General features: G+C 37.3%; 1 protein-coding gene across 3 annotated transcripts in view; it reads left to right on the top strand.

Annotated features, from left to right (window-relative positions):
• FZD3 (frizzled class receptor 3) overlaps window positions 1-25155 on the top strand; it is a 75190-nt gene that overhangs the window by 46255 nt on the left and 3780 nt on the right. For all 3 annotated transcript variants that reach the window (XM_017884770.1, XM_017884776.1, XM_017884783.1), the window contains 2 exons: window positions 15938-16086; window positions 20283-20516. In XM_017884770.1, the coding sequence (XP_017740259.1) occupies window positions 15938-16086; window positions 20283-20516 (383 nt within the window). The remainder of the gene's footprint in view (window positions 1-15937; window positions 16087-20282; window positions 20517-25155) is intronic.

Genomic DNA, 25155 nt, shown 5'->3' with positions numbered 1-25155 from the left:
GATTAAATGAGAAATTTAAACCTCTTACCAGAGTGCTTTGCACAAAGTAAAATTTCAGTATTAACTCTTGTTACTACAAGTACATAATTCTTGAGGCTTTAAAAAGGATTATCCTGTACTCTGCACTAGAGTCATTTTTTCTTTTAAACATCGATTTTGAAAAGCACGTTTCCTTCCTTTCCTAAAATGCCCCTTCATTTTTTTCATCTCTTTCATCCATCTAATTTAATGCAGTGTGTCCCAAGGAATTTTGACACTAGAACTTTTATTTCGGTAACAGAAATGTGTTATACAAGCAGCTTAACCAAGACTGTCAAATTCACATTACAGCCATTTATAGAACTCTTTAAAAATTATTTTTATAGTCCAGGCACAATGGCTCATGCCTGTAATCCCAGCACTTTCGGGAGGCTGAGAAGGGTGAATCACCTGAGAGGTTGGGAATTCCATACCAGTCTGACCAATATGGTGAAACCCTATCTCTACTAAAAATACAAAAATTAGCTGGGCTGTGGTGGCAACGCACCTATAATCCCAGCTACTCAGGAGCCTGAGGCAGGAGAATTGCTTGAACCCGGGGGGCGGAGGTTGCAGGGAGCCAAGATTGTGTCACTGCACTCCAGCCTTTGTTTTGTGACCTGGTCTCAAAACAAAAGTCAAAATTTTTATAGAAAACAAACAAAAAATATTATTTCTATTCTTCTGAGCACACAAGGCATCCCATCTGTTTTATCTAGTCTTGATTCAGAAAAATACAAAAATAGCAGAATAACATTAAATCTAATTTGTTATGATTTTAGCTTCATTTTCTGATGAGTCTTTCCCTTTACCAGGCAGTTCCAAAAGGAATCAGAATTGTTTATGAAAGGACCATGAGGGAAATGGGTATGTTTTACGCTTCCAACATTAGACAATGAATAATTCTTTTTTATAAATATGTAGTACTACTAACCTTTTTTTTTTTTTTTTTTTTGCTACTAATCTTTAAATTGGTAAATATCCTGCATACCTACGACTTCCTAGGGCCAAACCTCAAAATTGTTTAGTTTCTGTAATAGAGGAAAAGAATGAGAATTCCCTGAAAAAATATTCTATATCTCTTGTTTTGCCAGAAAATATTACAGAATAGGATAAGAAGGAAACATAGACTATTATAGAAATTTATAGAAACTGTTAATACTGTTATGCACTGGTTGTAAAATGCTGTCAAATGACACTTTTGGATAAATATGATAAAACATACAAGTTATTCTGGCCTCTGTTAAACAGAATAACCTAAGTTGTGTGTTCAGTTTAAGTCTTAACTGCAGAAATACCTGGTATGCAAATAGCTTACACATTTTTAGGAAAAAATTCAATGTACTTGCCATTATCTACAGTAGGGCATGGCAAACTATCTGTAAAAGATCAGATAATAAATATTTTAGACATTGCTGGCCATTGGTTTTTGTTGCAGCTACTCAGCTTTGCTGCTATGGTACAACTACTCAGCTTTGCTGCTATGGTACAAAAGCAGCCATAGACAATAAGTCAGCAAATGGAAGGAAGTATTCCAATAAAGTTTTATTTGTAGAAACAGGCACTGCAACAGATTTGGTCTTCAGGCTGTAGTTTGTTGACCCCTCATCTATAGCAAGTATTATTCTATGTCATCTTTGATCATTCTTTTGTAACAGTGGTTGGTGACCTATGACATTTTTCTGTCCCATATAAATTGTCATTGTTCCATTCTCATTACTACTTTTGAGGATCATCCTTTTACTCTACAGCATAATAGTATTAAAAATATTTAATATATGCTGGGCTTGGTGGCTCACACCTGTGATCCCAGCACTTTGGGAGGCCAAGGCAGGCAGATCACCTGAGGTCAGGAGTTCGAGACCAGCCTGACCAATATGGTGAAACCTGGTCTCTACTAAAAATACAAAAATTAGCCGGGTGTAGTGGGGGGCGCCTGTAATCCCAGCTACCCAGGAGGCTGAGGCAGGAGAATTGCTTGAACCTGGGAGGCAGAGGTTTCAGTGAGCCTAGATCGCGCACTGTACTCCAGTCTGGGCGACAAGAGTGAAACTGTCTCCAAAAATAATAATAATAATAATTCAATATAATCTAGTACTGTTATCACTATAGTAAATAAAAATGAATTCTAACATATCACTGTAATAAACACATGTAAATAAGACGTATTTCCAGTAATCTTTGAAGGCATTACCATACCAATTTAAGGAAATAATTTTAGTATTTTATGAGAATAGTAGAGTTAGAAGCAACATAGTTTAATAATCATAGTTGCTTCTAGTTTTTTTAAGTTATATGCTGTATGTCATGTCCTGTGCTCAACAATTTATACACATCATCTCATTTAATCCTCACATTAGCCCAGTAAGTTATATTGTACTCAGTTTTACAAATGAGAAAGCTGAGTCTCATATATTTATACAGTTTATCCCAAGTCATACAGTAAGTTACAGAGTTGGGATGTGAGCTGATTGCAAAGTCGACACACTTAACATCACTTTACACCTCTTCCTATGCAAAAAACAAAAGTTTGAGTATTTGGAGAGACATCATGTAGTTCTGGCTAGATCTTTAGTTTTGTGTCTTTAGGCTAGTCACTAAGTTTAAACTTTCTTCATCTCTAAAATTTTAAGGGATAGGATTGAATAATCTGTAGGGTTTTTCCTTAGGTCTAATATTAAATAAATCTAGAAACTATTCTCCCTTAAACCACAACTTATTTTTCCCCTTTTATAAAATTCATTCATTAATGCAAAACCATTTATTATATATGTACTATTTTGGCATATTGATAGTTGCTGGAGAAGCAACTGTGAGTAAAATACAGCCTCTGCCCTACAGTTCATAGCCTAGTAAGAGAAAATAAACATGGAAATCAGATAATTCTATGACTAAAGAACAGTTAGTTTTTAGTTCTTACTGTCTCATCTCTTAAAAAAAAAAAAAAAAAAAACCCTAGTAAAATAAAATGCCTTCAGGAATATGATAGTTATACCCTATATCAGGGATCCCCTACCCCCGGGCGACGAACCAGTATAGGTCCACACAGCAGGAAGTGAGTGGTGGGTGAGCCAGCAAAGCTTCATCTGTATTTACTCCCCATCGCTTGCATTACTGCCTGAGCCTCCTGACAGGTAAGCAGCAGCATTAGATTCTCATAGCACGAACCCAGTTGTGAGCTGCGCACGTGAGGAATCTAGGTTGCGTGCACATTTATTGACTAGTTCATCTTTTCTTCACTGATCTATAATACTGCCTTAGTCATATATCAAGTTCCCATATGTGAAATGTGTTTTGCTGTTCTATTCAGGGGTCTATTTTTCTGTCCCTGTGCTTAATTGCTATCACATAATAAGCCTTTATATTTGATAGGGCGAGTAAGTGACTTTTCAAAGCATAATAACAGTAAAGGTTGCTAAGCAATGTAGTGTAGTTAAAAAGTACACAGAGCGGGAATCAGAAGACCTCCATTCAGGAACTGTTGTCACTTATCAGTTGTATGACAGACTCTGTATGAACCTGATGAATAGCTCATTTTTATGCGGGCTTTCGGTGACCATAGGCTTGATATAAGTCAATATTTTGCAATGAATTTATTAAAAAAAAATAAAAGCAAGCCCAATACAATATGTACTTTTATTAGTAAAGTATAGATTCCTCTTGATAGGGAAAGAAGCCAAGGATTCTGCCAACCTGATTCAAAGCTAAGGTCTCCAAAACAAGTATTGAATTTAGGCTGCCACAATAATAATAATAATTTAAAATACTTTAAGTGTTTTCTTTTTTTGCAGGGTATTTCACCCTTAGCTTGAGTAGTTTTTTTTCTATTTAATTAAAAATAAGCCTCGAGGTCTTTGGTGGATTATGTATCTAAATAGAAAAATCAAAACGCAGGTAAATGGTTTGTATATGATGGTTGAAAAGAGTTATTGCAATTCTGTAGATTAAATCGGAGCACTGTTAGTGGAGATCAGTGATTCAGAAGACAGTGAATGTAGGCTATTTATAGCTAGCCAGGCTGTTGTAGAACAGGGACAGTCATCAAGACCCAGGGCTTACAGTAAGTAGATGCTGATGTCTCCTTTTTTGCCAGGTATTCTCCAGGTAGATCAAAGGAATACATCAGGTAAGTTTTTGGGATTTTTTTTTTTTTTTTTTTTTTTTTTTTTTGAGATGGAGTCTCGCTCTGTCGTCCAGGCTGGAGTGGTGCAATGGCACCATCTCGGCTCACTGCAACTTCCGCCTCCTGGGTTCAAGCTATTCTCATGCCTCAGCCTTCCGAGTATCTGGGATTACAGGCACCCATCACCACACTAGGCTAATTTTTGTGTTTTTAGAGACAGGGTTTCACCATATTGGTCAGGTTGGCCTTGAACTCCTGACCTCAGGTGATCCACCTGCCTCGGCCTCCCAAAGTGCTGGGATACATCAGGTAAGTTTTTTCCAATTGCAAAGGTGATACAACATCAATAGGAATATAGTGTTTTCAGGAACACTTAAAAAGAATACTTGAAAGTTTTCTTACTTGTCCATTTTAATTATGCAAGGAACTGAGATATTTTGTGAGTTTTTTCTTTTAAAATTCTATAGCCAAGTGTGGTGGCCCACGCGTGCAATCCCAGCACTTTGGGAGGCCAAGACGGGTTGATTACTTGAGGTCAGGAGTTTGAGACCAGTCTGGCCAACATGGTGAAACCTCGTGTCTACTAAAAATAGAAAAATTAGCTGGGCGTGGTGGCAGGTGCATGTAATCCCAGCTACTCAGGAGGCTGAGACAGGAGAATCGTTTGAACCCGGGAGGTGGAGGTTGCAGTGAGCTGAGAATTGCACCACTGCACTCCAGCCTGGGTGACAGAGTGAGCCCCTTTCAATAAATAAATAAACAAATAAAATTCGGTTTGTTATAGGGCTTTTTAAAAATAAAAACTAAACACTGTATCCCATTTCCTTTATTTAAATATTTTTCTTTAGTGGGCTTTGCCTTTCTAGCTAGTATATGGCCTGTTTTACATACTAACTACCTCACTATTTTTGTGTCTCTGTGTGATTTATAAGTAGATAATAATGTATTCTCCCTCCTCTTTGTTCTTCTATAAGGGGACACTCCCTTATAGCAGTAGCTTGGCTGTTCTTCCTCAGTGTCTTGGCCCTCTGGCTCCAACACTCTGCCTGTGGCATCTTCAAAAAACAGGTGTTGTTTGAGTTGCTTTCTTACTGCATCCCTGCCATGGGCAGGTGCTGACTTGTCTTTTCTGGAATTTTGGCTTTAACCAGAACTCTGTAATGCAAAATGTTCTGTGTTACATCCTTGCTGTTTTCCAAATCTTCTTGCCTAATTGGAGGTTTTGGTTATTGCTATTATTGATTTTGTTTTTAGTGCTCCTTCCCTCTTATGCAAGCATTTATGTTATGTGAACAATATTTCTAATTTACACAGACAATTCAGTTTAAGGTGCTAAAGAATCGAAGTTGGAAGATAGGGTTTCTCTCCTAGGATCTCTGTTTTCTTTCCCTTTTCCTTTTTTCTGTGTAATCTTATCCAGTCCCGTGTTTTAGACTATACAGCCCAACCTTGTTTCTGTGTTCCAGAATATCTATTTACATGATACTTCCTTTTGAAAGTCTACAAAGCATTTCAAACTTAGTATGTCTAAAACACAGCTCTGAATTTTTCTCAAATCTGCTTCCTGCATCCCATTCCCAGTTCTGCTCCGTTCAGTAAATGGTATCATCGTCCACTAGTTGTTTAGACACAAATTTGGAGCTGTCTGTGTACCCTGTCTTTCTCACATATCTCAGATCCAGTCCTTCAGCTTCTCAGTACCTCCACCTCTACCTTAGTCCAAGCCATTCAGTAATTCACAGTGGCCTTCCTATTCATCTTCATGCTTCTACTTTTGTTTGTTTTCAACACAGTAGTCAGAGCGAGTTTTAAAAACATAAGTGAGATCATGTCGCCGGTTTGTACAAAACCCTCCAGGGCTTCCTATTACTCTTAGAATAAAATCTTTTTTTTTTTTTTTTAATACTATTCCCTGCAGTGCCATATATGACTTGACCCCTACCTCCTTCTTTGACTTCATCTCCTACCACATCTCTTCCATCCATGCTCACTTTTAGCCTTGCCGGCCTTATTGTTATTGTTCCTCAGAGACAACAAACTTGTTCTGTCAGGATTATTGTTATTGCCGTTTCTTCTGCCTAAATCCCTACTTAAATGTCATGTCCTTAAAGAAGCCTTTACTGACCACTTTGATCTAAAATTGCTTGCTGGCCAGGCGCTGCGGCTCACACCTTAATCCTAGCACTTTGGGAGACCGAGGTGGGTGGATGACCTGAGGCAGGGAGTTGGAGACCAGCCTGGCCAAAATGGTGAAACCCCATCTCTACTAAAAATACAAAAATTAGCTGGGCGTGGTGGTGCATGCCTGTAATTCCCATCTACTTGGGAGGCTGGCGCAGGAGAATCGTTTGAACCCAGGAGGCGGAGATTGCAGTGAGCCAAGATCCCGCCATTGCATTCCATCCTGGGCACAACAGAGTGAGACTGGGTCTCAAAAAATAAAATAAATAAAATAAAATAGCTTGCCCATCCACCACCACACCACACCCACACATGTTATCCCCTACCTTGTGTTTTTGTTCTTATTGCTACCTGAAATTGTAAGATTTCTTTAGTTCCTATACATTGATAGCGCTGCGCCATTACCTGCTCTAGAGTGTAAGTTCAACAAGGGCAGAGAATTTTCTGACTCATGATCAGTCATCTAGAATTGAAGACAACCTTGAAGTCATTAAGTTCAAGCCTCTTATTTTATAAAAAGTGATTGGACCCATGTCACATTGCTCAGGCCAGTGCTCTTCACATCATACAATCGTTCTAATTCTGCGATCAACTCTGATTAGCTCTCTTTATCTTTTTTCATTATAATTCTACTAGTTTTAATTTTTATGTTCTTTGCCTTCATCCTCTTCATCATATTACTTATGTAAGTCACCTCTTTACAAATAATTATTTTTCTTCAGTTAGTCCTTGTTTTCTCACCATTTATTGAGTATAAGCAAATGTGATTTGAAGTCTGCTTCCCAGCTCTCATTCTTTCCTTTGCCACACTCCACTGTTTTTTTTTTTTTTTTTTTTTTTTTTGAGACGGAGTTTTGCTCTGTCACCCAGGCTGGAGTGCAGTAGCGTGATCTCAGCTCACTGCACCCTCTGCCTCCCAGGTTCAAGCAATTCTCCTGCTTCAGCCTCCCGAGTAGCTGGGATTGCAGACGCCTGCCACCTAACCTGGCTAATTTTTGTATTTTTGGTAGAGACGCTGTTTTGCCATGTTGGCCAGGCTGATCTCGAACTCCTGACCTCAAGTGATCTGCCCGCCTTGGCCTCCCAAAGTGCTGAGATTACAGGTGTGAGTCACCGCGCCTGGCCCACATTCTTTTTTATGAGATTTTCTCTTTTTGTGAGCCAAAAAAAAAAATTTATACAGTGATGGTTAACATGTACATTTTAACTAATATGATAGATTTTTTAATGGAAAAGGAAAATAACTTTTGTAGCAAAACTAGTCTCTAATTCCCCTATAAAGTTTTTCCAGATTAATAGGCTCATAGGCTATTAGAATAAATCTTAGAATTTACCTATTCCAACTCCTTAATTTTCAGTGGGGAAAATGTATCTATCAACTTAGAAAACACTGAGGTAAACAAAATAAACAGTTCTTCAGGACTTCTCAGAACCTTGAATATATTAATGTATAATCCCTCAGGGGCAGGGGAGAGTCTCATAATACCCAATATCTTTTTAAGATAATCTGTGGTAAAATAAAATCGGATAAAATATGGATTACCTGTTAATATCTTCTGGGATAGTAATGCTCCTAAAAAACATTTTTGAATATTTATTAGGTGTCAAACACAGTTCTGAGTACTTTACGCTTTTCAACCTGTTTTATCTACTACATTCATGTGTTCCTCCTTAATATTATGTGAATATCTGCCTTTAAGAAGTAGTATACCATATTGGATAATACATATTGGAAAATGCAAGAAAGGATGTGTTTGTGTATGCAGAATATAAGTCCTAGGTGTTGATTGATTTATAAATTTATTGTGTTTTCTATCTAGTTGATCATTGATTTATTTATGTAGCTTGCTTTACATATTTATGATATTCCTATATACTGTAGATTAAATATCAGTATAATTTTTGGTAATTTCTTAGAGCAATTCATTTGTAGAACATTTGTTGATATCTATCATAATATAAATTTACATTGTGTCTCTTGAACTTGTGGAATTCCATTAATACAGTAAAAGTTTTCCTGGTTAAATGTTTTGTCAATTTTGATTATACACATATAGTCTTTTCCACTTTTTAAAAAGTCCAAAATATGTGGGAAGAAAATGATAAAACATACTCAGAGGAAAAGCCCCCTTAGCCCTGTAAATCAATATAACCACAATTTACATTTTTTCCATACTTTTTGATCCCTATGTCTCTAGTCTGTTTTCTGTTGAGTGTAACAGAATACCTGAAACTGGGTAATTTTTAAAGAAAAAGAATTTATTTCTTACAGTTGTGGAGGCTAAGAAGTCCAAGGTTGAAGGGGCCGCATCTGGTGAGGGTCTTCTTCCTGATGGGAACTGCAGAGTCCTGAGTTGATGCAGGGCGTTATATAGCGAGAGGGCTCAAAGTACTAGTTCAGTCCCTCTTCCTCCTTTTATAATGCCACCAGTCCTATTCCTATGATAACCCATTAATCCATTTATGAGGCAGAGCCCTCATGACCCAACACCTCTTAAAGGTCCCACCTCTCAATATTCCCCCACTGAGGTTTAAGTTTCAACGTGAGTTTTGGAGGGGACAAACATTCCAACCATATGTAGCGACCACTTTGGTAGCTACTCTTCAGAGAGATGCAGCCCCCTGCCTCCAACCAGGGAACCACATCTCTTGCTCTTGAGTAGTCCCTTTCTTTTTTTTTTTTTTTTTTTTGAGACGGAGTCTCGCTCTGTCGCCCAGGCTGGAGTGCAGTGGCCCGATCTTAGCTCACTGCAAGCTCCGCCTCCCGGGTTTACGCCATTCTCCTGCCTCAGCCTCCCGAGTAGCTGGGACTACAGGCGCCCGCCAGGTCGCCCGGCTAGTTTTTTGTATTTTAGTAGAGACGGGGTTTCACCATGTTAGCCAGGATGGTCTTGATCTCCTGACCTCGTGATCCGCCCGTCTCGGCCTCCCAAAGTGCTGGGATTACAGGCTTGAGCCACCGCGCCCGGCCTGAGTAGTCCCTTTCTTTAAATCATGCTGGCACTGTGACTTGCCTTTGATGAATAGAATGCAACAAAAGTGATTCTGTATGACCCCAGCACTTGGCCAAGATCTCCTGGAATGCTTGCTTTGGGAGAGGTCAGCCTCTAGTAAGAAGTCAAACTATAGAAGCCCAGGCTAGTCCTAAGCCGCATAGAAAGGCTTCATAAAGGGAGGGAAACAGAAAGAAAGGTGATTGAGAAGATCAATCACAGAGAGAGGGAGAGATCTTCTCAGTCAGCTCCCATCTTTTCCAGCCATCCTAGCTGACATCTGAGTGAAGAAGCCATCCTGTAGGTATGTCCAGCTCAGACTGGCATCCAGATGATTCCAGCCCCAGCCATCATCTGACTGCAGCTACGTGTGAGAGCCCAAGTGGGAATCACCCAGCTGAGCCCAGTCAATTCACAGAACTGAGAGAGAATAAATTCTTGCTGTAAGCCATTAAGTTTTGGTGTAGTTTTTTACACAGTCATAGATGGCCAGAACAGTGCATATTGGTATATTAACAAACATACCAAAAGTCATATTTAATATATGTATAAATGTTATAGATATTACAGTCATGCACCACATAACAGTGTTTCAGTCAACCATGGACCGCATATGGGACTATGGTGTTCCCATAAGATTATAATGTTGTATTTTTATTTTACCCTTTCTATGTTTAAATAGATACCCAAATATTTAATATTGTGATACAATTGTTTGCATTATTCAGTACAGTAACCTGCTGTACAAGTTTGTAGCCTAGGAGCACTAGGCTATACCATAAAGCCTAGGTGTGTAGTGGGCTATACCATCTAGGTTTAGTCTAACTACACTCTGATATTCGCACAGTGACAAAACTGCCTAACGACGCATCCCTCAGGACATATCCCTATTGTCAAGTGACACATGACCGTATAATTTTGAAACATAAATGGTGATCATATTTGGCACATCGGTCTACACCTAGTTGTGTGCTGTAGCTGGCTCTCAGGCCTGTAAGAGGCAACTCCACGTTCAGTGATATCACACTGGTTGCTTGAAAATGACCATCGAAATTGGCAGATGCTGCAAATCAGGGCTTCCCTTGACCCAGAGAGCCAGTTGTTGAACTTTTACCAGCACACCACTGTCTGTATTTTCCTTTTTTCATTTACATTATTTTTTTGAATGTATATTTGGTAATTTGGATGTACCATAATTTATTTAAACAATCCCGTATTATTGACCTGTTATTTCTTTAGGATGTTATTTCTCAAAATAGAATTGCTGGATCAAATGGAATATACATTTAAATTTTTTATAAGTTTTACAAGATTGTGTACTAGTAAGGTTATACCAATTTACCAACAGTGAGAATGTTTCCCAGTGCCCCACCCAGCACTTATTTTTATATTTAGAATCTTCATACATATATTTTAAAATTCTGGTGTTTTTACTTTTTTTTTTTTTTTTTTTTTTTGAGACGCGTAGTCGCCCTGTCACCAGGCTGGGAGTGCCCAGTGGGGCCGGATCTCAGGCTCACTGCAAGCTCCACCTCCCGGGTTTACGCCATTCTCCTGCCTCAGCCTCCCAAGTAGCTGGAACTACAGGCGCCCGCCCCCATGCCCGGCTAGTTTTTTTTATTTTTTAGTAGAGACGGGGTTTCACCATGTTAGCCAGGATGGTCTCCATCACCTGACCTCGTGATCCGCCCTAAAAGTTTTTAATGGTTCAAGGCTGGGCGCAGTGGCTCACGCCTGTAATCCCAGCACTTTGGGAGGCTGAGGTGGGTGGATCACATGGTGAGGAGATCGAGACCATCCTGGCTAACACGGTGAAAACCCATCTCTACTAAAAATACAAAAAATTAGCTGTGCGTGGTGGCGGGTGCCTGTAGTCCCAGCTACTCTGGGAAGCAGGAGAATGGCATGAACCCAGGAGGCGGAGCTTGCAGTGAGCCGAATTCGTGCCACTGCCCCCCAGCCGGGGCGACAGAGCAAGACTCTGTCTCAAAAAAAAAAAAAAAAAAGTTTTACTGGTTCGAAACCCAAAAGCTACAAAAGTATATGGGAAAAGTCTCCCTTCTATCACTGCCTGTGCTTCCCAGCTTCCCAGTGCCCCTCTCAAGGGTAACTTGGAATTTTATAAGGAATTTGTATATCCTCTTTCAGTGGTATTCATGCGTGTACAAACAAGTATATTCCTTTGCTCCCTCTTTCTTTTACTCACTTGGTAGCTCCCATACACACTTCCCCACCTTGCTCTTGTCATTTAATGATATATTGGAGATAAATACCAAAAGAGAAAACTCTTCCTCAGTATCTTTTCATGCCCTCATGGTATTCCATCGAGTGGATAAATCATATTGCTTCTAATATTTTACTATTGGTATACGATATATGTACAATACTTGAACATACATCATTTCACATATATATGAATATATAGCATATATTTTTAAAATAGTTGCTTAATCAAAGGGCATAACTTTGATAGATATTGCCAAATTGTCTTTTATAGAGGTTTCTGAATTTACCTCCCCATCGCCAATATATGAGAGTATTCATCCACACATTTGCTAATGCAATATACTGTCAGACTTTCAGATCTTACCTATTTGATAGGTTGAAAAGTAGAACCAGCATGTAATTAACTATGAGTCTGAGCTCTAGATCTGTCTTTTGTTTTCTGTAAATTGTTGATATATTTTGCCTGTTTTTCTTCAGGTCATGGGCTTTTTTAGTTGTAGGAGTTTATTATTCATTAACGAAATTAGCCCTTTTATCTGCCATATAATTTGCAACAATTTTATATCAGCCTTTTAATTGTCTTTTGGCTGTTGTTACAATAGTTATGGCCATGCAGAAATGTGGGATTTTATCTGGCACAGTTGTTTCTTTTTCTTTTTTCTTTTTTTTTTTTTTTTTGAGACAGAGCCTAGCTCTGTCGCCCAGGCTAGAGTGCAGCGGCATGATCTCAGCTCCCTGCAACCTCTGCCTCCCAGGTTCAAACAATTCTCCTGTCTCAGCCTCACAAGTAGCTGGGACTACAGGCACCCACCATCACACCTGGCTAAATTTTGTATTTTTAGTAGAGACTGGGTTTTACCATATTGGTCAGGCTGGTCTCAAACTCCTGGCATCAGGTGATCTGCCTGACTCGGCCTCCCATAGAGCTGGGATTACAGATGGGAGCTACTGTGCTTGGCTCACTTGTCTCTTTTTGATAGCTTCTAAGTTTTGTGTCATTGTTAGAAAGTAACTCCTCATCTCTCTCCCTGAAACAAAAGCTTTCATCTACAACTTTAACTTTATGGTTTCTTTTTTGTTGTTAATTTTTTTCTTACGTTTGAATTTTTGTTTTTTTGTTTTTATGTAATTATTTATTTACTTTGAGATGGGGTCTTGCTGTGTTGCCCAGGCTGGAGTGCGGTGGCGCAATGCAGCCTCTGCCTCCTGGGCTCAAGCGAGCCACCTGCCTCAGCCTCCCTAAGTGATGGGATTACAGGCCTGAGCCACTGTGCCTGGCCTGAATTTTTGATCTTTTAGAAGTTCATCTAGGTATGAAATATGGTATGACTTCACAGCTCTGTTTTTTTCTAGAAGCCTGTCCAGAATCCATTTATTGAATAAACGTATTTTTGCTGAATGGTTTGAAATGTCACTTAAGTACTGCTTATATTAAACACTGTATTCCATAATTACACAGCTTTAATTATTATAGCTTAATTATGTATTTCTCTTCTCTTTCAGGACTTTCCTGTTTGTTCTTGTTTGTTTTTCTATAATAAACTTTAAAATCAACTTGTCTAATTCTCATATAACTCTTGGTATTTTTATTGGAATTTTGGAATTTGATAATCAAGGAGAATCTCCTTATGATAAATTATTTCTAACTAAGAACATGTTTGAAGCGGGGTGTGTTTTAAAACATCTTCAAATAGATAATTTTTCTTATTAAATTTATTCTTAGGTGTTTTGTCTCTTTTGTTATAATTTGTATTAGTATGCTAGAGCTACCATAATGAGAGACCACAGACTGGGTAGCTCAAACAACAGAAACTCATTTTCTCACAGTTCTAGAAGCTGGAAGTCCAGGATGAAGGTGTTGGCAGGTTTGGTTTTCTCTCAAGTCTCTCTCCTTGGCTTCTAGATGGGAGCCTGCTTGCTGTGTCCTCACATGGTCTTTCTCTCTGTGTACACATCCCTGGTGTCTTTATGTCCAAATTTCTTCCTCTTATAAGGATACCAGCCAGATTGGGTTAGGATCTACCCACATAACCTTAATTACCTCTTTGAAGGCCCCACCTCCAAATACAGTCACATTCTGAGGTACTGGGAGTTAAGGCTTCAACATATGAATTTGGATAGAGGAGACAGTTTAGCCCATAACAATGGTAAATGAAAAATTTTCTTTCTTATATCTACTAATTGATATTTATATATGTGAAAGTTATTTGTGTATTTTATTTCATACCTAGCCACCCTGCTTATAATTTATAATAGTTTTACTTTATTCTCTTAGTTTTCCAGGTATAAAATTATATTATTTATAAATAATGATCACATTGCCTCCTCCTTTCTAGTTTTTATAACCTTTATTTCTTTTTCTAATTGCAGTCTAGAGCTGTTGAAATGGTTAACTAAGAGTGGTGGCAGTAGATACTCTTCTTGTATCCCATATTTTAATGAAAATATTTCTAGTGACTTTTGGTGTTTCTATTAAGCATGATGTTTGCTTTTGGATTGAGATATAGATATATAGTGTCTTTAAGGACTTCATCTATTTGTATTTTATTACAGTTTTTAAAAATCAAGAGTGAATACTTTTATCAAATGCCTTTGTGGCATTTATGAAGATGATCATATGTTTTCCCTTTGATCTAATAATATGTTGAATTTATAAATAAATTTACTAATATTGAACCATCCTTGCATTCCCCTCTTTGGTCCTGGCCTATTCTTTTAATTTGCTGTTGAATTCTGTTTGCATACAAATTCCTAAATGAGACATAAATAAATAGTTTCTTTATGGAGCCTTTGTTAAGTACGATTTTATTCTTGCTTTATATCAATAATTTTAATAGCTTTCTTTTTGTGTGTTTTCAGACAGTTTGAAATTATGTGTTCTTTAATGGTTTATTAGAATTTTCCTGTGAAACTTTGGGTCTAGTGCTTTCTGAGACGGGGTGGCTCTTTGACAACTTTATTTCTTCTATAATATTTCTTTTTAAATTTTTTTATTTCCTCTGGAGTCAATTTTGTTAAATTACATTTTCCAATCATTTGTTTCCATTGGTTTTCAAGTCTATTTGCATGGAATTGAGCAAAGTAGTCTTTTTAAGATTCTTTAATGTTTCTCTATTTGCATCTGTTTATTATCATTTCTGTGTCTGTGTATTTGCTGTTTTCTTCCCTTTGTTGTTTTGATTAGACTGGAGTCTGGCCTGTTCCTTTTTCAGTAACCAACTTTGGGTTATTCTGCTATTTTTTGTCTTAACAAATACTTTATTTTATTTATTTATTTATTTATTTATTTATTTATTTTTTTTTTTGGAGACAGAATCTCACTCTGTTGCCCAAGCTGGAGTGCACAGTAGCACAATCTTGACTTACTGCAACCTCCACCTCCCTGGTTCAACTGATTCTCCTGTCTCAGCCTCCCGAGTACCTGGGACTACAGGTGCCTGCTACCACGCCCGGCTAATTTTTGTATTTTTAATAGAAATGGGGTTTCGCCATGTTGGCCAGGCTGGTCTTGAACCCCTGACCTCAGGTGATCTGCCTGCGTCAGCCTCCCAAAGTGCTGGGATTACAGGCATGAGCCACCACACCCAGTCTGTTCTTCATTTTCTTTTCCTTAGGTTTGCTTTATTGATTGATAATACCATTGATTTCTAGTTAGTCATTTTATTGATTTGATTTAAGGCTTTTTGTTCTATAGAAGTTTTAAATTTTAGTAGTCAAAACTATCAGTCTTTTCCTTTTATTGCATCTTATTTTCACATTACTCTTTTAAAAAGTTCATCTACATCACCACCACCCTTCCCCCGCCATTGTACAAATGCTCTTCATTCTTTCCTATTTTAGAAGATGACTAATGTCAGCCAAATATCTATCATCTATCTATCTAGATAGATAGATATGTCTCAATGTATAGAGTATAAATTTATTGTCAAATTTTCAGGAGTGTGTTTTTTCCACATAATAAGAAAATTACTTATAAAACCTTATAAGTGAAAACATCAAATTTGTAGAATTATTTTACTCTTACTTTAAAAGATTTTGGGCCGGGTACGGTGGCTCATGCCTGTAATCCCAGCACTTTGGGAGGCTGAGTCAGGCAGATCACCTGCAGCCTGACCAACATGGTGAAACCCCCTCTCTACTAAAAATGCAAAAATTACCTGGGCATGTTGGCACATGCCTGTAATCCTAGCTACTCGTGAGGCTGAGGCAGGAGAATTGCTTGAACGTGGGAGGCAGAGGTTGCAGTGAGCCAAGATCACACCATTGCACTCTAGCCTAGGTGACAAGAGCAAAACTCAGTCTCAAAAAAAAAAAAAGAAAGAAAAAGATTTCATAATGGCCTTTAATAGAAAGTTATTTTTATATATTTAAGATGCTTTTCTTTCTGTTCTTCCAGGTTACTCAAATGAGTCGTCCAGACTTGATTCTCTTTCTGATGAAATACTTGATGGCTCTCATAGTTGGCATTCCCTCTGTATTTTGGGTTGGAAGCAAAAAGACATGCTTTGAATGGGCCAGTTTTTTTCATGGTCGTAGGAAAAAAGAGTAAGTTGAAATAAATTATCACAGTGTTCACAAACCTCACATTTACATATTGTGTGTGTGTGTGTTGCTTGTGTTAAAATGACTTGGATTTGGAGAATTAGTCAAACAAGACTATAACATTTTCAGCAGTATCCAGTTATGACTGGCACAGTAGCATGTCTTAATTTAAAACTAAAAACTTATTTTGAGAAGATGGCCAAGTAGTCCAGAAGATGACCAAGCCTCCTGTACTAATTCAGAATATTTGAAGGAAGTCCAATCTTTGTGAAAAAAATTCAAATTGTAATTTTCTTAAAAGGAAATTAATGCTTTTCTCTACATTCTTATCTGATCTTCCTGATATTCCTTTGAAGGCTGACATATATTCTTATCTCTCTTTTACAAGTGAGAAAACCAAGATAGTGGTTAAGTGCTTGGTCAAAGTCACACAGGTATTTACTGATAAGAGCTAGATAAACTTCTATCTCCAGTTGTCCATTGTTCTTCCAAGTGTACCAAAAGTGACATAAAGAAATACTCTTATTCCATTCTAATATGGTACATGTTAAAGCCAAATAGAAAAATGATATTAGTAGATTAATTGAAATGTTTTAGAGGTTATTTAATTCATAGTTGGCCATACTGCATATTACAGTGTGATTTGAGGACATACTTAAGTAATCTTTAAATGTTTGTACCGTAGTTTGTAAAACGAAACAAGACCCTTCAGTTTTCACAGTGGAACAAATGATTTCAAACTCTACTTAGTTTTAAGTCTCATAGGTATCTCTATCTGAGTTATCACAAACTCTAAGTTAGTGGATTCTATATTTCTTATGATTTTACTTAACCTAGGATCCATGAAAGAATGACTTTTTTGTGGGGTAGTCTGTAAATATTTTAAAATTATATGTAGAATGTGCCTAGTATTGGTTAATGTCATTTTCTCATATGATACAATTTGAAGTTACTTTAGTTTCTGCCTTACTAAAATACCAGTCAGTAATTAACAATTTCTGTTATACAAATTATGTTAACATCACAGCTTAATATACAGTCAGCCTGTTGTATCTGGGGGTTCCATATCAGTGGATTTAACCAACAATGGATCAAAAATATTTGGGAAAAAAAAATTCAAGAAAATTTCAAAAAGCAAAATTTGAATTTGCTGCATGCTGAGCACTACACTGAATCTATGCAAATAAAGTGATGTATTAGGTACTGTAAGTAATCTAGAGGTGATCTAAAGTATACAAGAGGTTGTATGCAAATACTATGCCATTTTATATAAGGACTTGAGCATCCTTGAATTTTGGTACCCGCAGGGGGTCCTGGAACCACTCTCTTGAGGAAATTGAGGGACGACTGTATACATTTCTTAGTCTGATATCTGAGACTGCTACTAGTGATATCAGATAATGCATTTCTCCTTTAAATATAATTTCATAGAGCACAGAAGGAAAGAAGGGGATGAGCTCACTCAATAGCAACCAAAAACATTTATCTTCTAGACATATTCATTCTTTGAACAACGAGAACACTTGGATACAGGAAGGGGAACATTACACACTGGGGCCTGTTGTGGGGTGGGGGGAGGGGGGAGGGATAGCATTAGGAGATATACCTAATGTAAATGACGAGTTAATGGATGCAGCACACCAACATGGGACATGTATACATATGTAACAAACCTGCATGTTGTGCACATGTACCCTAGAACTTAAAGTATAATAAAAAAAAAAAAAAAAAGAAAGTCTTGTTGAATGCTTACTATGTGCCACCAACTACTTTTGGATACCAGTGATTTGATAGCAAACAGAACAGGCCAAGACCCTGCTCTCTTAGAGTTTCCTCCCTTTTGGGATTTACTGTGATTTATTTGTGTATTCTTTGGAAAACTGTATTGTAATCACAGTAAAACACGATGCTCAGGAAAGGACTTGAATTAAACATTCCTGGACACCTCTGGGCCGTATATAAATAATTCTATAATAGAGTTGCATTAGAAATTCCAGATAGAGCTAAACTGAAGCCTTCCTTATAGAGATTTAGCCTAGTTAGTTGGCGGGGATACTGGTTGGGCCCAAATCCTTCTGAAACTGGTTAAAACTCTTGGGCCCTTCCATTTGGTTTTCTGCAGCTGTGGATTTCCAACCAACAGTCCTTGTCATCTTCCCAGCCAGAATGTGCTCTGAGCTGGAGTGGCAGCCCCTTATTCTGGCATTCAAGAGCGTGGGCACCCTTTGGCTATTTCTAGCATTTGTCTGGTATAAGATATCATAAGATAATCATAATAATGGGTACTAATTTATTGGGCATATTTAATACTCAAAGCACTGTTCTAAGCACTTTACACATTAAATCATTTAATGCTATAAACAGCCTTGTGAGGGAGGACATCATTTTACAGATAAGGAAACTGAGGCATAGAACCAAGATTTCATAACAAGTGATTGCTGACTTATAGATTCAAACCCAAACAGTCTGACTCCAGAGCTTTGTTTTTAACTGCTTTGTTATACTATGTTGTAGACTGGTTTCTAACATTGTGCTAATCAAATTAATGTTTTCCCCTTAAGTGAAGCCAGATTTAAGACCATACTTATGCTAATAATTCTGACATAGATTTAAATATTTTTAGAAATCCTCTTTTGGATTACCTGGGTCATTTCACTTAATTTCTCTGGACATTATCTGTAAAATGAGGGGACAAACCTTCACCATTTGAACGTGAGTTAAACTTTTGGGACAACTAGAAGTCAGTTTTAAGCAAGTTTAGAAAATAAAGTCAACAACCAAGAATGACTTGGTAGGATGTATGTATATATGAATAAGGTCATTGATGACAGAGGAATGAATCCTGATTTTTTTTTTTTTTTTTTTTTTTTTTTTTTTTTTTTCTATTTTTGACTTGTTCTTTTTTCTGTCATGTTTTTGACACTTTTGTTTTCCAGATATATATAAACACTGTTTTATCATTACCTTGTGATTAGCCTCTAAGACTTTAAACTTAAGTTTGATCCTTGACTGTTGGTTTTGTTGTGTGATTTTTTGAAAGTTCTTTAATCTCTTAAAATTTTAGTTTCTTTGTCCATGAAACGGGGATTACAATGTCTATTATTAATAGATATCCAATATTCCCTTAGAAATATACTCTTAGGACATGAATCTCTGTAATGATGACATTATTAAGGGGATTCAAAGAAGAATATATATAAAGTACTCGATAAATACTAGACTTCCTTCAGCCCACCTACCCCAACATGAAAAACAACAGCAATAATGACAATCCTTTTGTAATGTGAAAATTTATAATATATGTAATTTCTCAATATATGATCCAGTCTTTACATGCTGGAGTTTTATTTTTGAAGTGAAATTGATTATCTGATTTTAACTTTATGATTTTTGATAGTAAGTCCTTTATTTACATAATCCAAGACACTAACCTTTACAACTGTTTAGCTCATGTATTAATTTAATTACTGCCTTGTTCATCATAAGCCATCTGTCTACTTAATCCTTTGATAGCAGTTAGAATTTTTTGTTCTTGACAATAATTTTTCCCCTAAATATTTCCCTTTAAGCTTCTAATATGTCTGAGACTTAATTGTAACTTTAATTTTTCATTTTGTTTTATTCTAATTATGACTGCTCATGTTTATTCCAGCACTAGACAACTGCTTCTGCATAAAATCAACTCGTAGACTGAAACAACTGCTCTTACAACTTAAATGTTGTATCCATGCTACAGTGAAGCCTCTACTAGTTATATAAACCATGCAAGAAAACAATTTTTCTATTTTAGAGTTATATCTTCATAATAGTTCAGTGTCTTGAGAATGACAAATTTCTTTGGCTGAAAGGGACCTTTTAGAAATGATGAAATTGTATACCTTCATTTTATAGATGAAGAAATGAAAGGAAGAGGAGATGACATGCTTAAGATCACGTCTTTATTGATAAAGTTGGAACTAAAATCCTGATTTCCTTATTCTAACACAGGCCTTTTTCCATCATACCACCTTAGGGGACAGATTGACATGGATTGTTGTTGTAGTCTTTCCTCTGTCAACAATGTTTCTTCATATCAGTCCTATAGATCTAATTTGGCGAGTAATTAATTTCAAGAATAATAGCAGTGTTGCACAGAAGTATTGCTTATTGGTCTGTGGGAAGATTGGTATGTATCTTAAACTTACTGTTTTGTTGTCTAGGATAGTGAATGAGAGCCGACAGGTACTCCAGGAACCTGATTTTGCTCAGTCTCTCCTGAGGGATCCAAATACTCCTATCATAAGAAAGTCAAGGGGAACTTCCACTCAAGGAACATCCACCCATGCTTCTTCAACTCAGCTGGCTATGGTGGATGATCAAAGAAGCAAAGCAGGGAGCGTCCACAGCAAAGTGAGCAGCTACCACGGCAGCCTCCACAGATCACGTGATGGCAGGTGAGTTTTGTTAGTAGTATAGTTTATTTCATAAGCTGAATTATGGTCATACAGCTTAAGAAAGAAGAGCAGCCAATTCTGAAATAGAAGTTGAACATAATTAAACCTTTGAACTTTGCTAGATAGAGTTGTCCAGACTATAGTCAGACTTAAAGTCAGTCAGAGTTGTTTAGATTTGATGCGGTAAGCAATATGGGAGTTATTGTGGGAGATTGAGCAGGGAGAAGACAGGGTAAAAGTGGTTATTTTAGTAAAACTAATTTAGTAAACAGCTATGGAACACCTACTACATCTGGCACTGTGCTAGGCCCTGAGAATACAAAGATGACTTAGGCATGATCTTTGCTCTTAATAAGCTCACGGTCTGTTGAGAAAAAAGTGTAGTCCGTTTGTGGTTTAGAACATGGATCTGGAATGATAAGCCTCAGTTTCCTCATTTATAAAATGAAAATAGTAATATCTGCCTCTTTAATAATGTTGTACAAATTAAATGAGATAGCCTACCTAATTCCTTGGAACAGTGCCTGCCTCAGTGAGTACATCATACCAGCTTCTATTATTATTGTAATTGACAAAGTAACATATAAGTATGATAGTATAGTTCAGGAGTTAGCAAATGTTTTCCATAAAGAGCCAGATAGTAAATATTTTAGGCCTTATGAGCCATATAGTCTCCATTGCAACTATTCGAGTCTGCTGTTGTAGCATGAAAGCAGTCGTAGATGATATGTAGTCAAATAGAAGTAACTGCATTCCAATAAAACTTTATTTGCAAAACTAGGATTTGGCCAGCAGGCCTTAGTTTGCCCACCCCTGTTTACTAGGTACAGTAGTAGCATAGAGGAGGGAGTGATTAATTCTGGTGGCTGGGGAGGGGGTTGGTTTCACAGAGAAAATGTTTGAGAGAAGCCTGGCTGTGCGTTTCTTGTTAAATTTGAAAAATGAGACACTAGAATTAGAAACTGCTTGGGATTTTTTCAGTAATTTATTTGAGAGATGATAAAGGCTTTTGGGAGAATGGTGGCAGTGGGAGGAGAGGAAGAGCTGACCTGAAAGATATTTAGAAAGAAGAAATGCTACAGCCAGGTGTGGTGGCAGGCGCCTATAATCCCAGCTACTCAGGAGGCTGAGGCAGAAGAATCACTTGAACCCCGGGAGGTGGAGGTTGGAGTGAGCTGACATCATGCCACTGCACTCCAGCCTGGGCAACAAGAGCAAAACTCTGTCTCAAAAAAATAAAAGAAGAAATGATAGAGATTGGTAAGAAATTAATATTAGCAGCTGGAGAAAAGGAATGTGCTAAAGTTTTTTTGGTTTGTTTTGTTTTGTTTTTTGTTTTGTTTTGTTTAAGATTTCTAGTTTGGGAAACTGAAAGAATGAAAATTATAATACCTGCAACTGACAGGATTCTGTTTCCACAGCTGTTTCTGTCCTGTCAGTCTCAGTCTTCTCCCTGTCCTCCTAGTGTAGGATCCGATTCTCTGTACTTTCCTTTTTTAATCTTCTGTTTTTTCCTCTTAACTTGTTTTCTTTTACCTTCCGTTGGTCAGCTACCCCGTGTTTAAAAGAGCAGCAGTCTTTCTTTGATGCTGATTTATCTTGTATCCATTTCCTTTTCCTTTCCTGGCTAGATTTTGGAAATACCTATTTTGAATATGTTTCTTCCTAATCCATCCTTTATGCCTTGAAAGTGTAGTCTTTTTCTCCTCTCTACCTGCCTGAACTGTACCCTCTAACATCACCAGTGACTTCATTTTAACCACAAGGATCCTTGCTCCTTCCTTCCTTCTTTTGTTCCACTTAGCACTCCTATATGAGAAGCATTCTTCTAAGTGCTGGGGATGCAGAGAAGGAAGACAAAAGAGTAAACAATCAATTACAATACACTTCAGTAGGTATAGTAAAAATGTGTACAGGGTGCATTGGGATCTCAGAGGAAAAAACCATTTAATAAATCATAGAAAGTGAAAGCTTCGCAAGAGATGTCTCTTCTACATTGAATAGGATTCAGAGGAGGCAGTTGGGAGTTAAAGACAAGGAAACAGCACATGCAGAGGCAACAAAGACAGGCAGGTAGTTAGGTACGTGGGTATGGCTAGAGCATAGGCTGCACGTTTCGGCAACTGACGGAGAGGAATTCATACTGAGGAGTTTGCATTTTTCCCTGACAGCAGTGAGAAACTATCATAGGACTTCAGGCATTGAAGTGAGAAAATCAGATTTGTATTTTAGAAAAATCACTTGGCAACAGCATCGGAATGAAGGAGATTGTGAGTAAGACTAGTTAGGAAGTTTCTACAGTAATTTAGGGGTCCAGCTGAAAATACTGATAAGGAGGGAAGGAATCAGAATTCTTTTAGAATATATTTATCAGTCACCACCCTCCATGAACTCAGCTTTATTTGACGTTATCGGCCTTATCCTTTCTTTATTTCTTTCTTTTATTTATTTATTTTTTATTTTTTGAGGCAGAGACTCACTTTGTTGCCCAGGCTGGAGTGCAGTGGTACTATCTCAGCTCACTGCAACCTCTGCCTCCCAGGTTCCAGCGATTCTCATGCCTCAGCCCCCTGAGTAGCTAGGATTACAGGTGTGTGCCACTATGCTCAGCTAATTTTTTTGTGTTTTTATTAGAGACAGGGTTTTGACATGTTGGCCAGGCTGGTCTCAAACTCCTGGCCTCAAGTGATCTGCCCATCTCAGCCTCCCAAAGAGCTGGGACAGGCATGAGCCACCATGTCCGGCCTGGCCTTATCCTTTCAATGATGAATGAATAGTTATTTATAGTATAATACCTATGCATGTGACATACTGTGTATAAAGATGTATATGGAAGAAAAGTAAGATGTAATTTATGCATTCTAGGAGCATATAACATTATAGGAAAGATAAGTCATATACATATGAACCAATTAAATAATAGCACAAGCCAGGATATAATTAAGACAGTGAGTGTTAAAGATAATAGATGTAGAACTGCAGGAAAGAGAAAGGTCAGATTGGTTCATGAAAATATCTTAGAGGAGATAAGTAGGGTGAATGAACAGTAAAAGATGAGTTTATATTAAGTAGAGAATTTCTGAGGGCAGTTAAAAATAGATTTCAGCCACTCTCATCTGAATAGAGCTGTAGCTTAGATAAGAAAGTTTACAATCATCAATATTAGGTAGTTGGCAATTAAAATTGTGAGCTAGAATCCCTTGAGTCACTATTAAAAAAAGAACAACAGGCCAAAAACAAGACCTTGGGAAATATTCACAGTAATAATAATACAGGAAGAAGAACAATGGGCATGTGAGTCAGAGAAATTGCTTATCATTGTTTTTGTTATGATCTATTTTCTGTATAATTGTCTTTCGTCAGCTAAGTTTGCAGCTTCTAGAGAATAAGAACTAAGTGACACCATATTCCTTCACAGTATCTAGCACAGTGCTAGGCATGTATATAGTAGGGAATGTACAAATCTATCAAATAAATAATGACTTTAGAAATAATGTGGATGTTTCCCAGAAATTCAGAAGCCAGAATGACAGTGGCACCCTACTGAAGGTGTTTTGTAATGTGGCGCACGAGTACTCATACTGCAGGACTCTTTGCTGTACCTAGAACTTCAGGGCAGATGTGAAAGATTCCAAGACTGTGGTGTACCAGAAGTCTGAACAAGGATTGTCGTAATTTGAAAAGCCGTCTCATGGAGATTTCCTTCTGCTTCAGTCAGTTTTTAACTTTGTGTGTCAACACTATGTTTTGGTCATTTTCTAATCATCTCATGGTATCTTGGCTGTGGGATCACACACACACACACACACACACACACACACACACACACACACTTCCCAATACTCACTCTGGCCCAGATTCTTTGCTGGATAATTATTGATCTCTGTGCTATATAAAACAAAATAGGCTGAGGTGAATACACCTACACACATATGTCAGCTTCAAAGAATACGTAATTGGTGGTTAGATGAGAGGGTGGGTGAAAAAGGAAGTGAATAAGTAGGTAGGTGGAGGTTTGGAAATGAATGATTAGGTTGGTAAGTGGGTGCCATGACAAGAAAAAGCTAGGGAATAAATAAGGAGGTATTAGTAAAACTACAGTTAATTCAGTTATTTAGATTAGTGATAGCAAATACTATGGAAACTCAAAAAGAGTCAGTCGTCTTCAAGGTTTTTTTATGTTGACTTTGGAAGGCACCACAGTATCTTTTTGACAACAGCAGCAAATTAACCATCCTAATTGTTTTGTCTAAGCTTATATTAAAATTTATTTACATTTTCACATTGTGTTTTACAGTCAGTGGTCACAGTGGTTTAAATGACTGTCAAAAAATAAACTTGGTAATTCCTACATACACAGTTGAGATTAAACAGTATATTTAAATTTACTTTTCTATGTAGTTGACTCTTAATTATCCAAGGGCAGGTTGTTCATATTCTAAAATGTTTTGTGGAGGCCATATGTGTCACTTAAGGAATTTAGATAAAATTAATATAGTAAGTTTTTCTATGAAAAATATTGAGTTTTTGTAACTCAAAGCTTTATATTTCATTTTAGAAAATGTTCAGCTTATATTTTTATATAGTTATTTTTAAAAGATAACTTCATATCATTACTAGAAAACTGCATCATATTTTG

This window comes from Rhinopithecus bieti, unplaced genomic scaffold (assembly GCF_001698545.2).
Source record: "Rhinopithecus bieti isolate Rb0 unplaced genomic scaffold, ASM169854v2 scaffold_315, whole genome shotgun sequence".
In the NCBI taxonomy this organism is placed as follows: Eukaryota; Metazoa; Chordata; class Mammalia; order Primates; family Cercopithecidae; genus Rhinopithecus; species Rhinopithecus bieti.
Note: the sequence above shows the minus strand (reverse complement) of the source record. Positions and strands in the feature narration are given on the sequence as shown.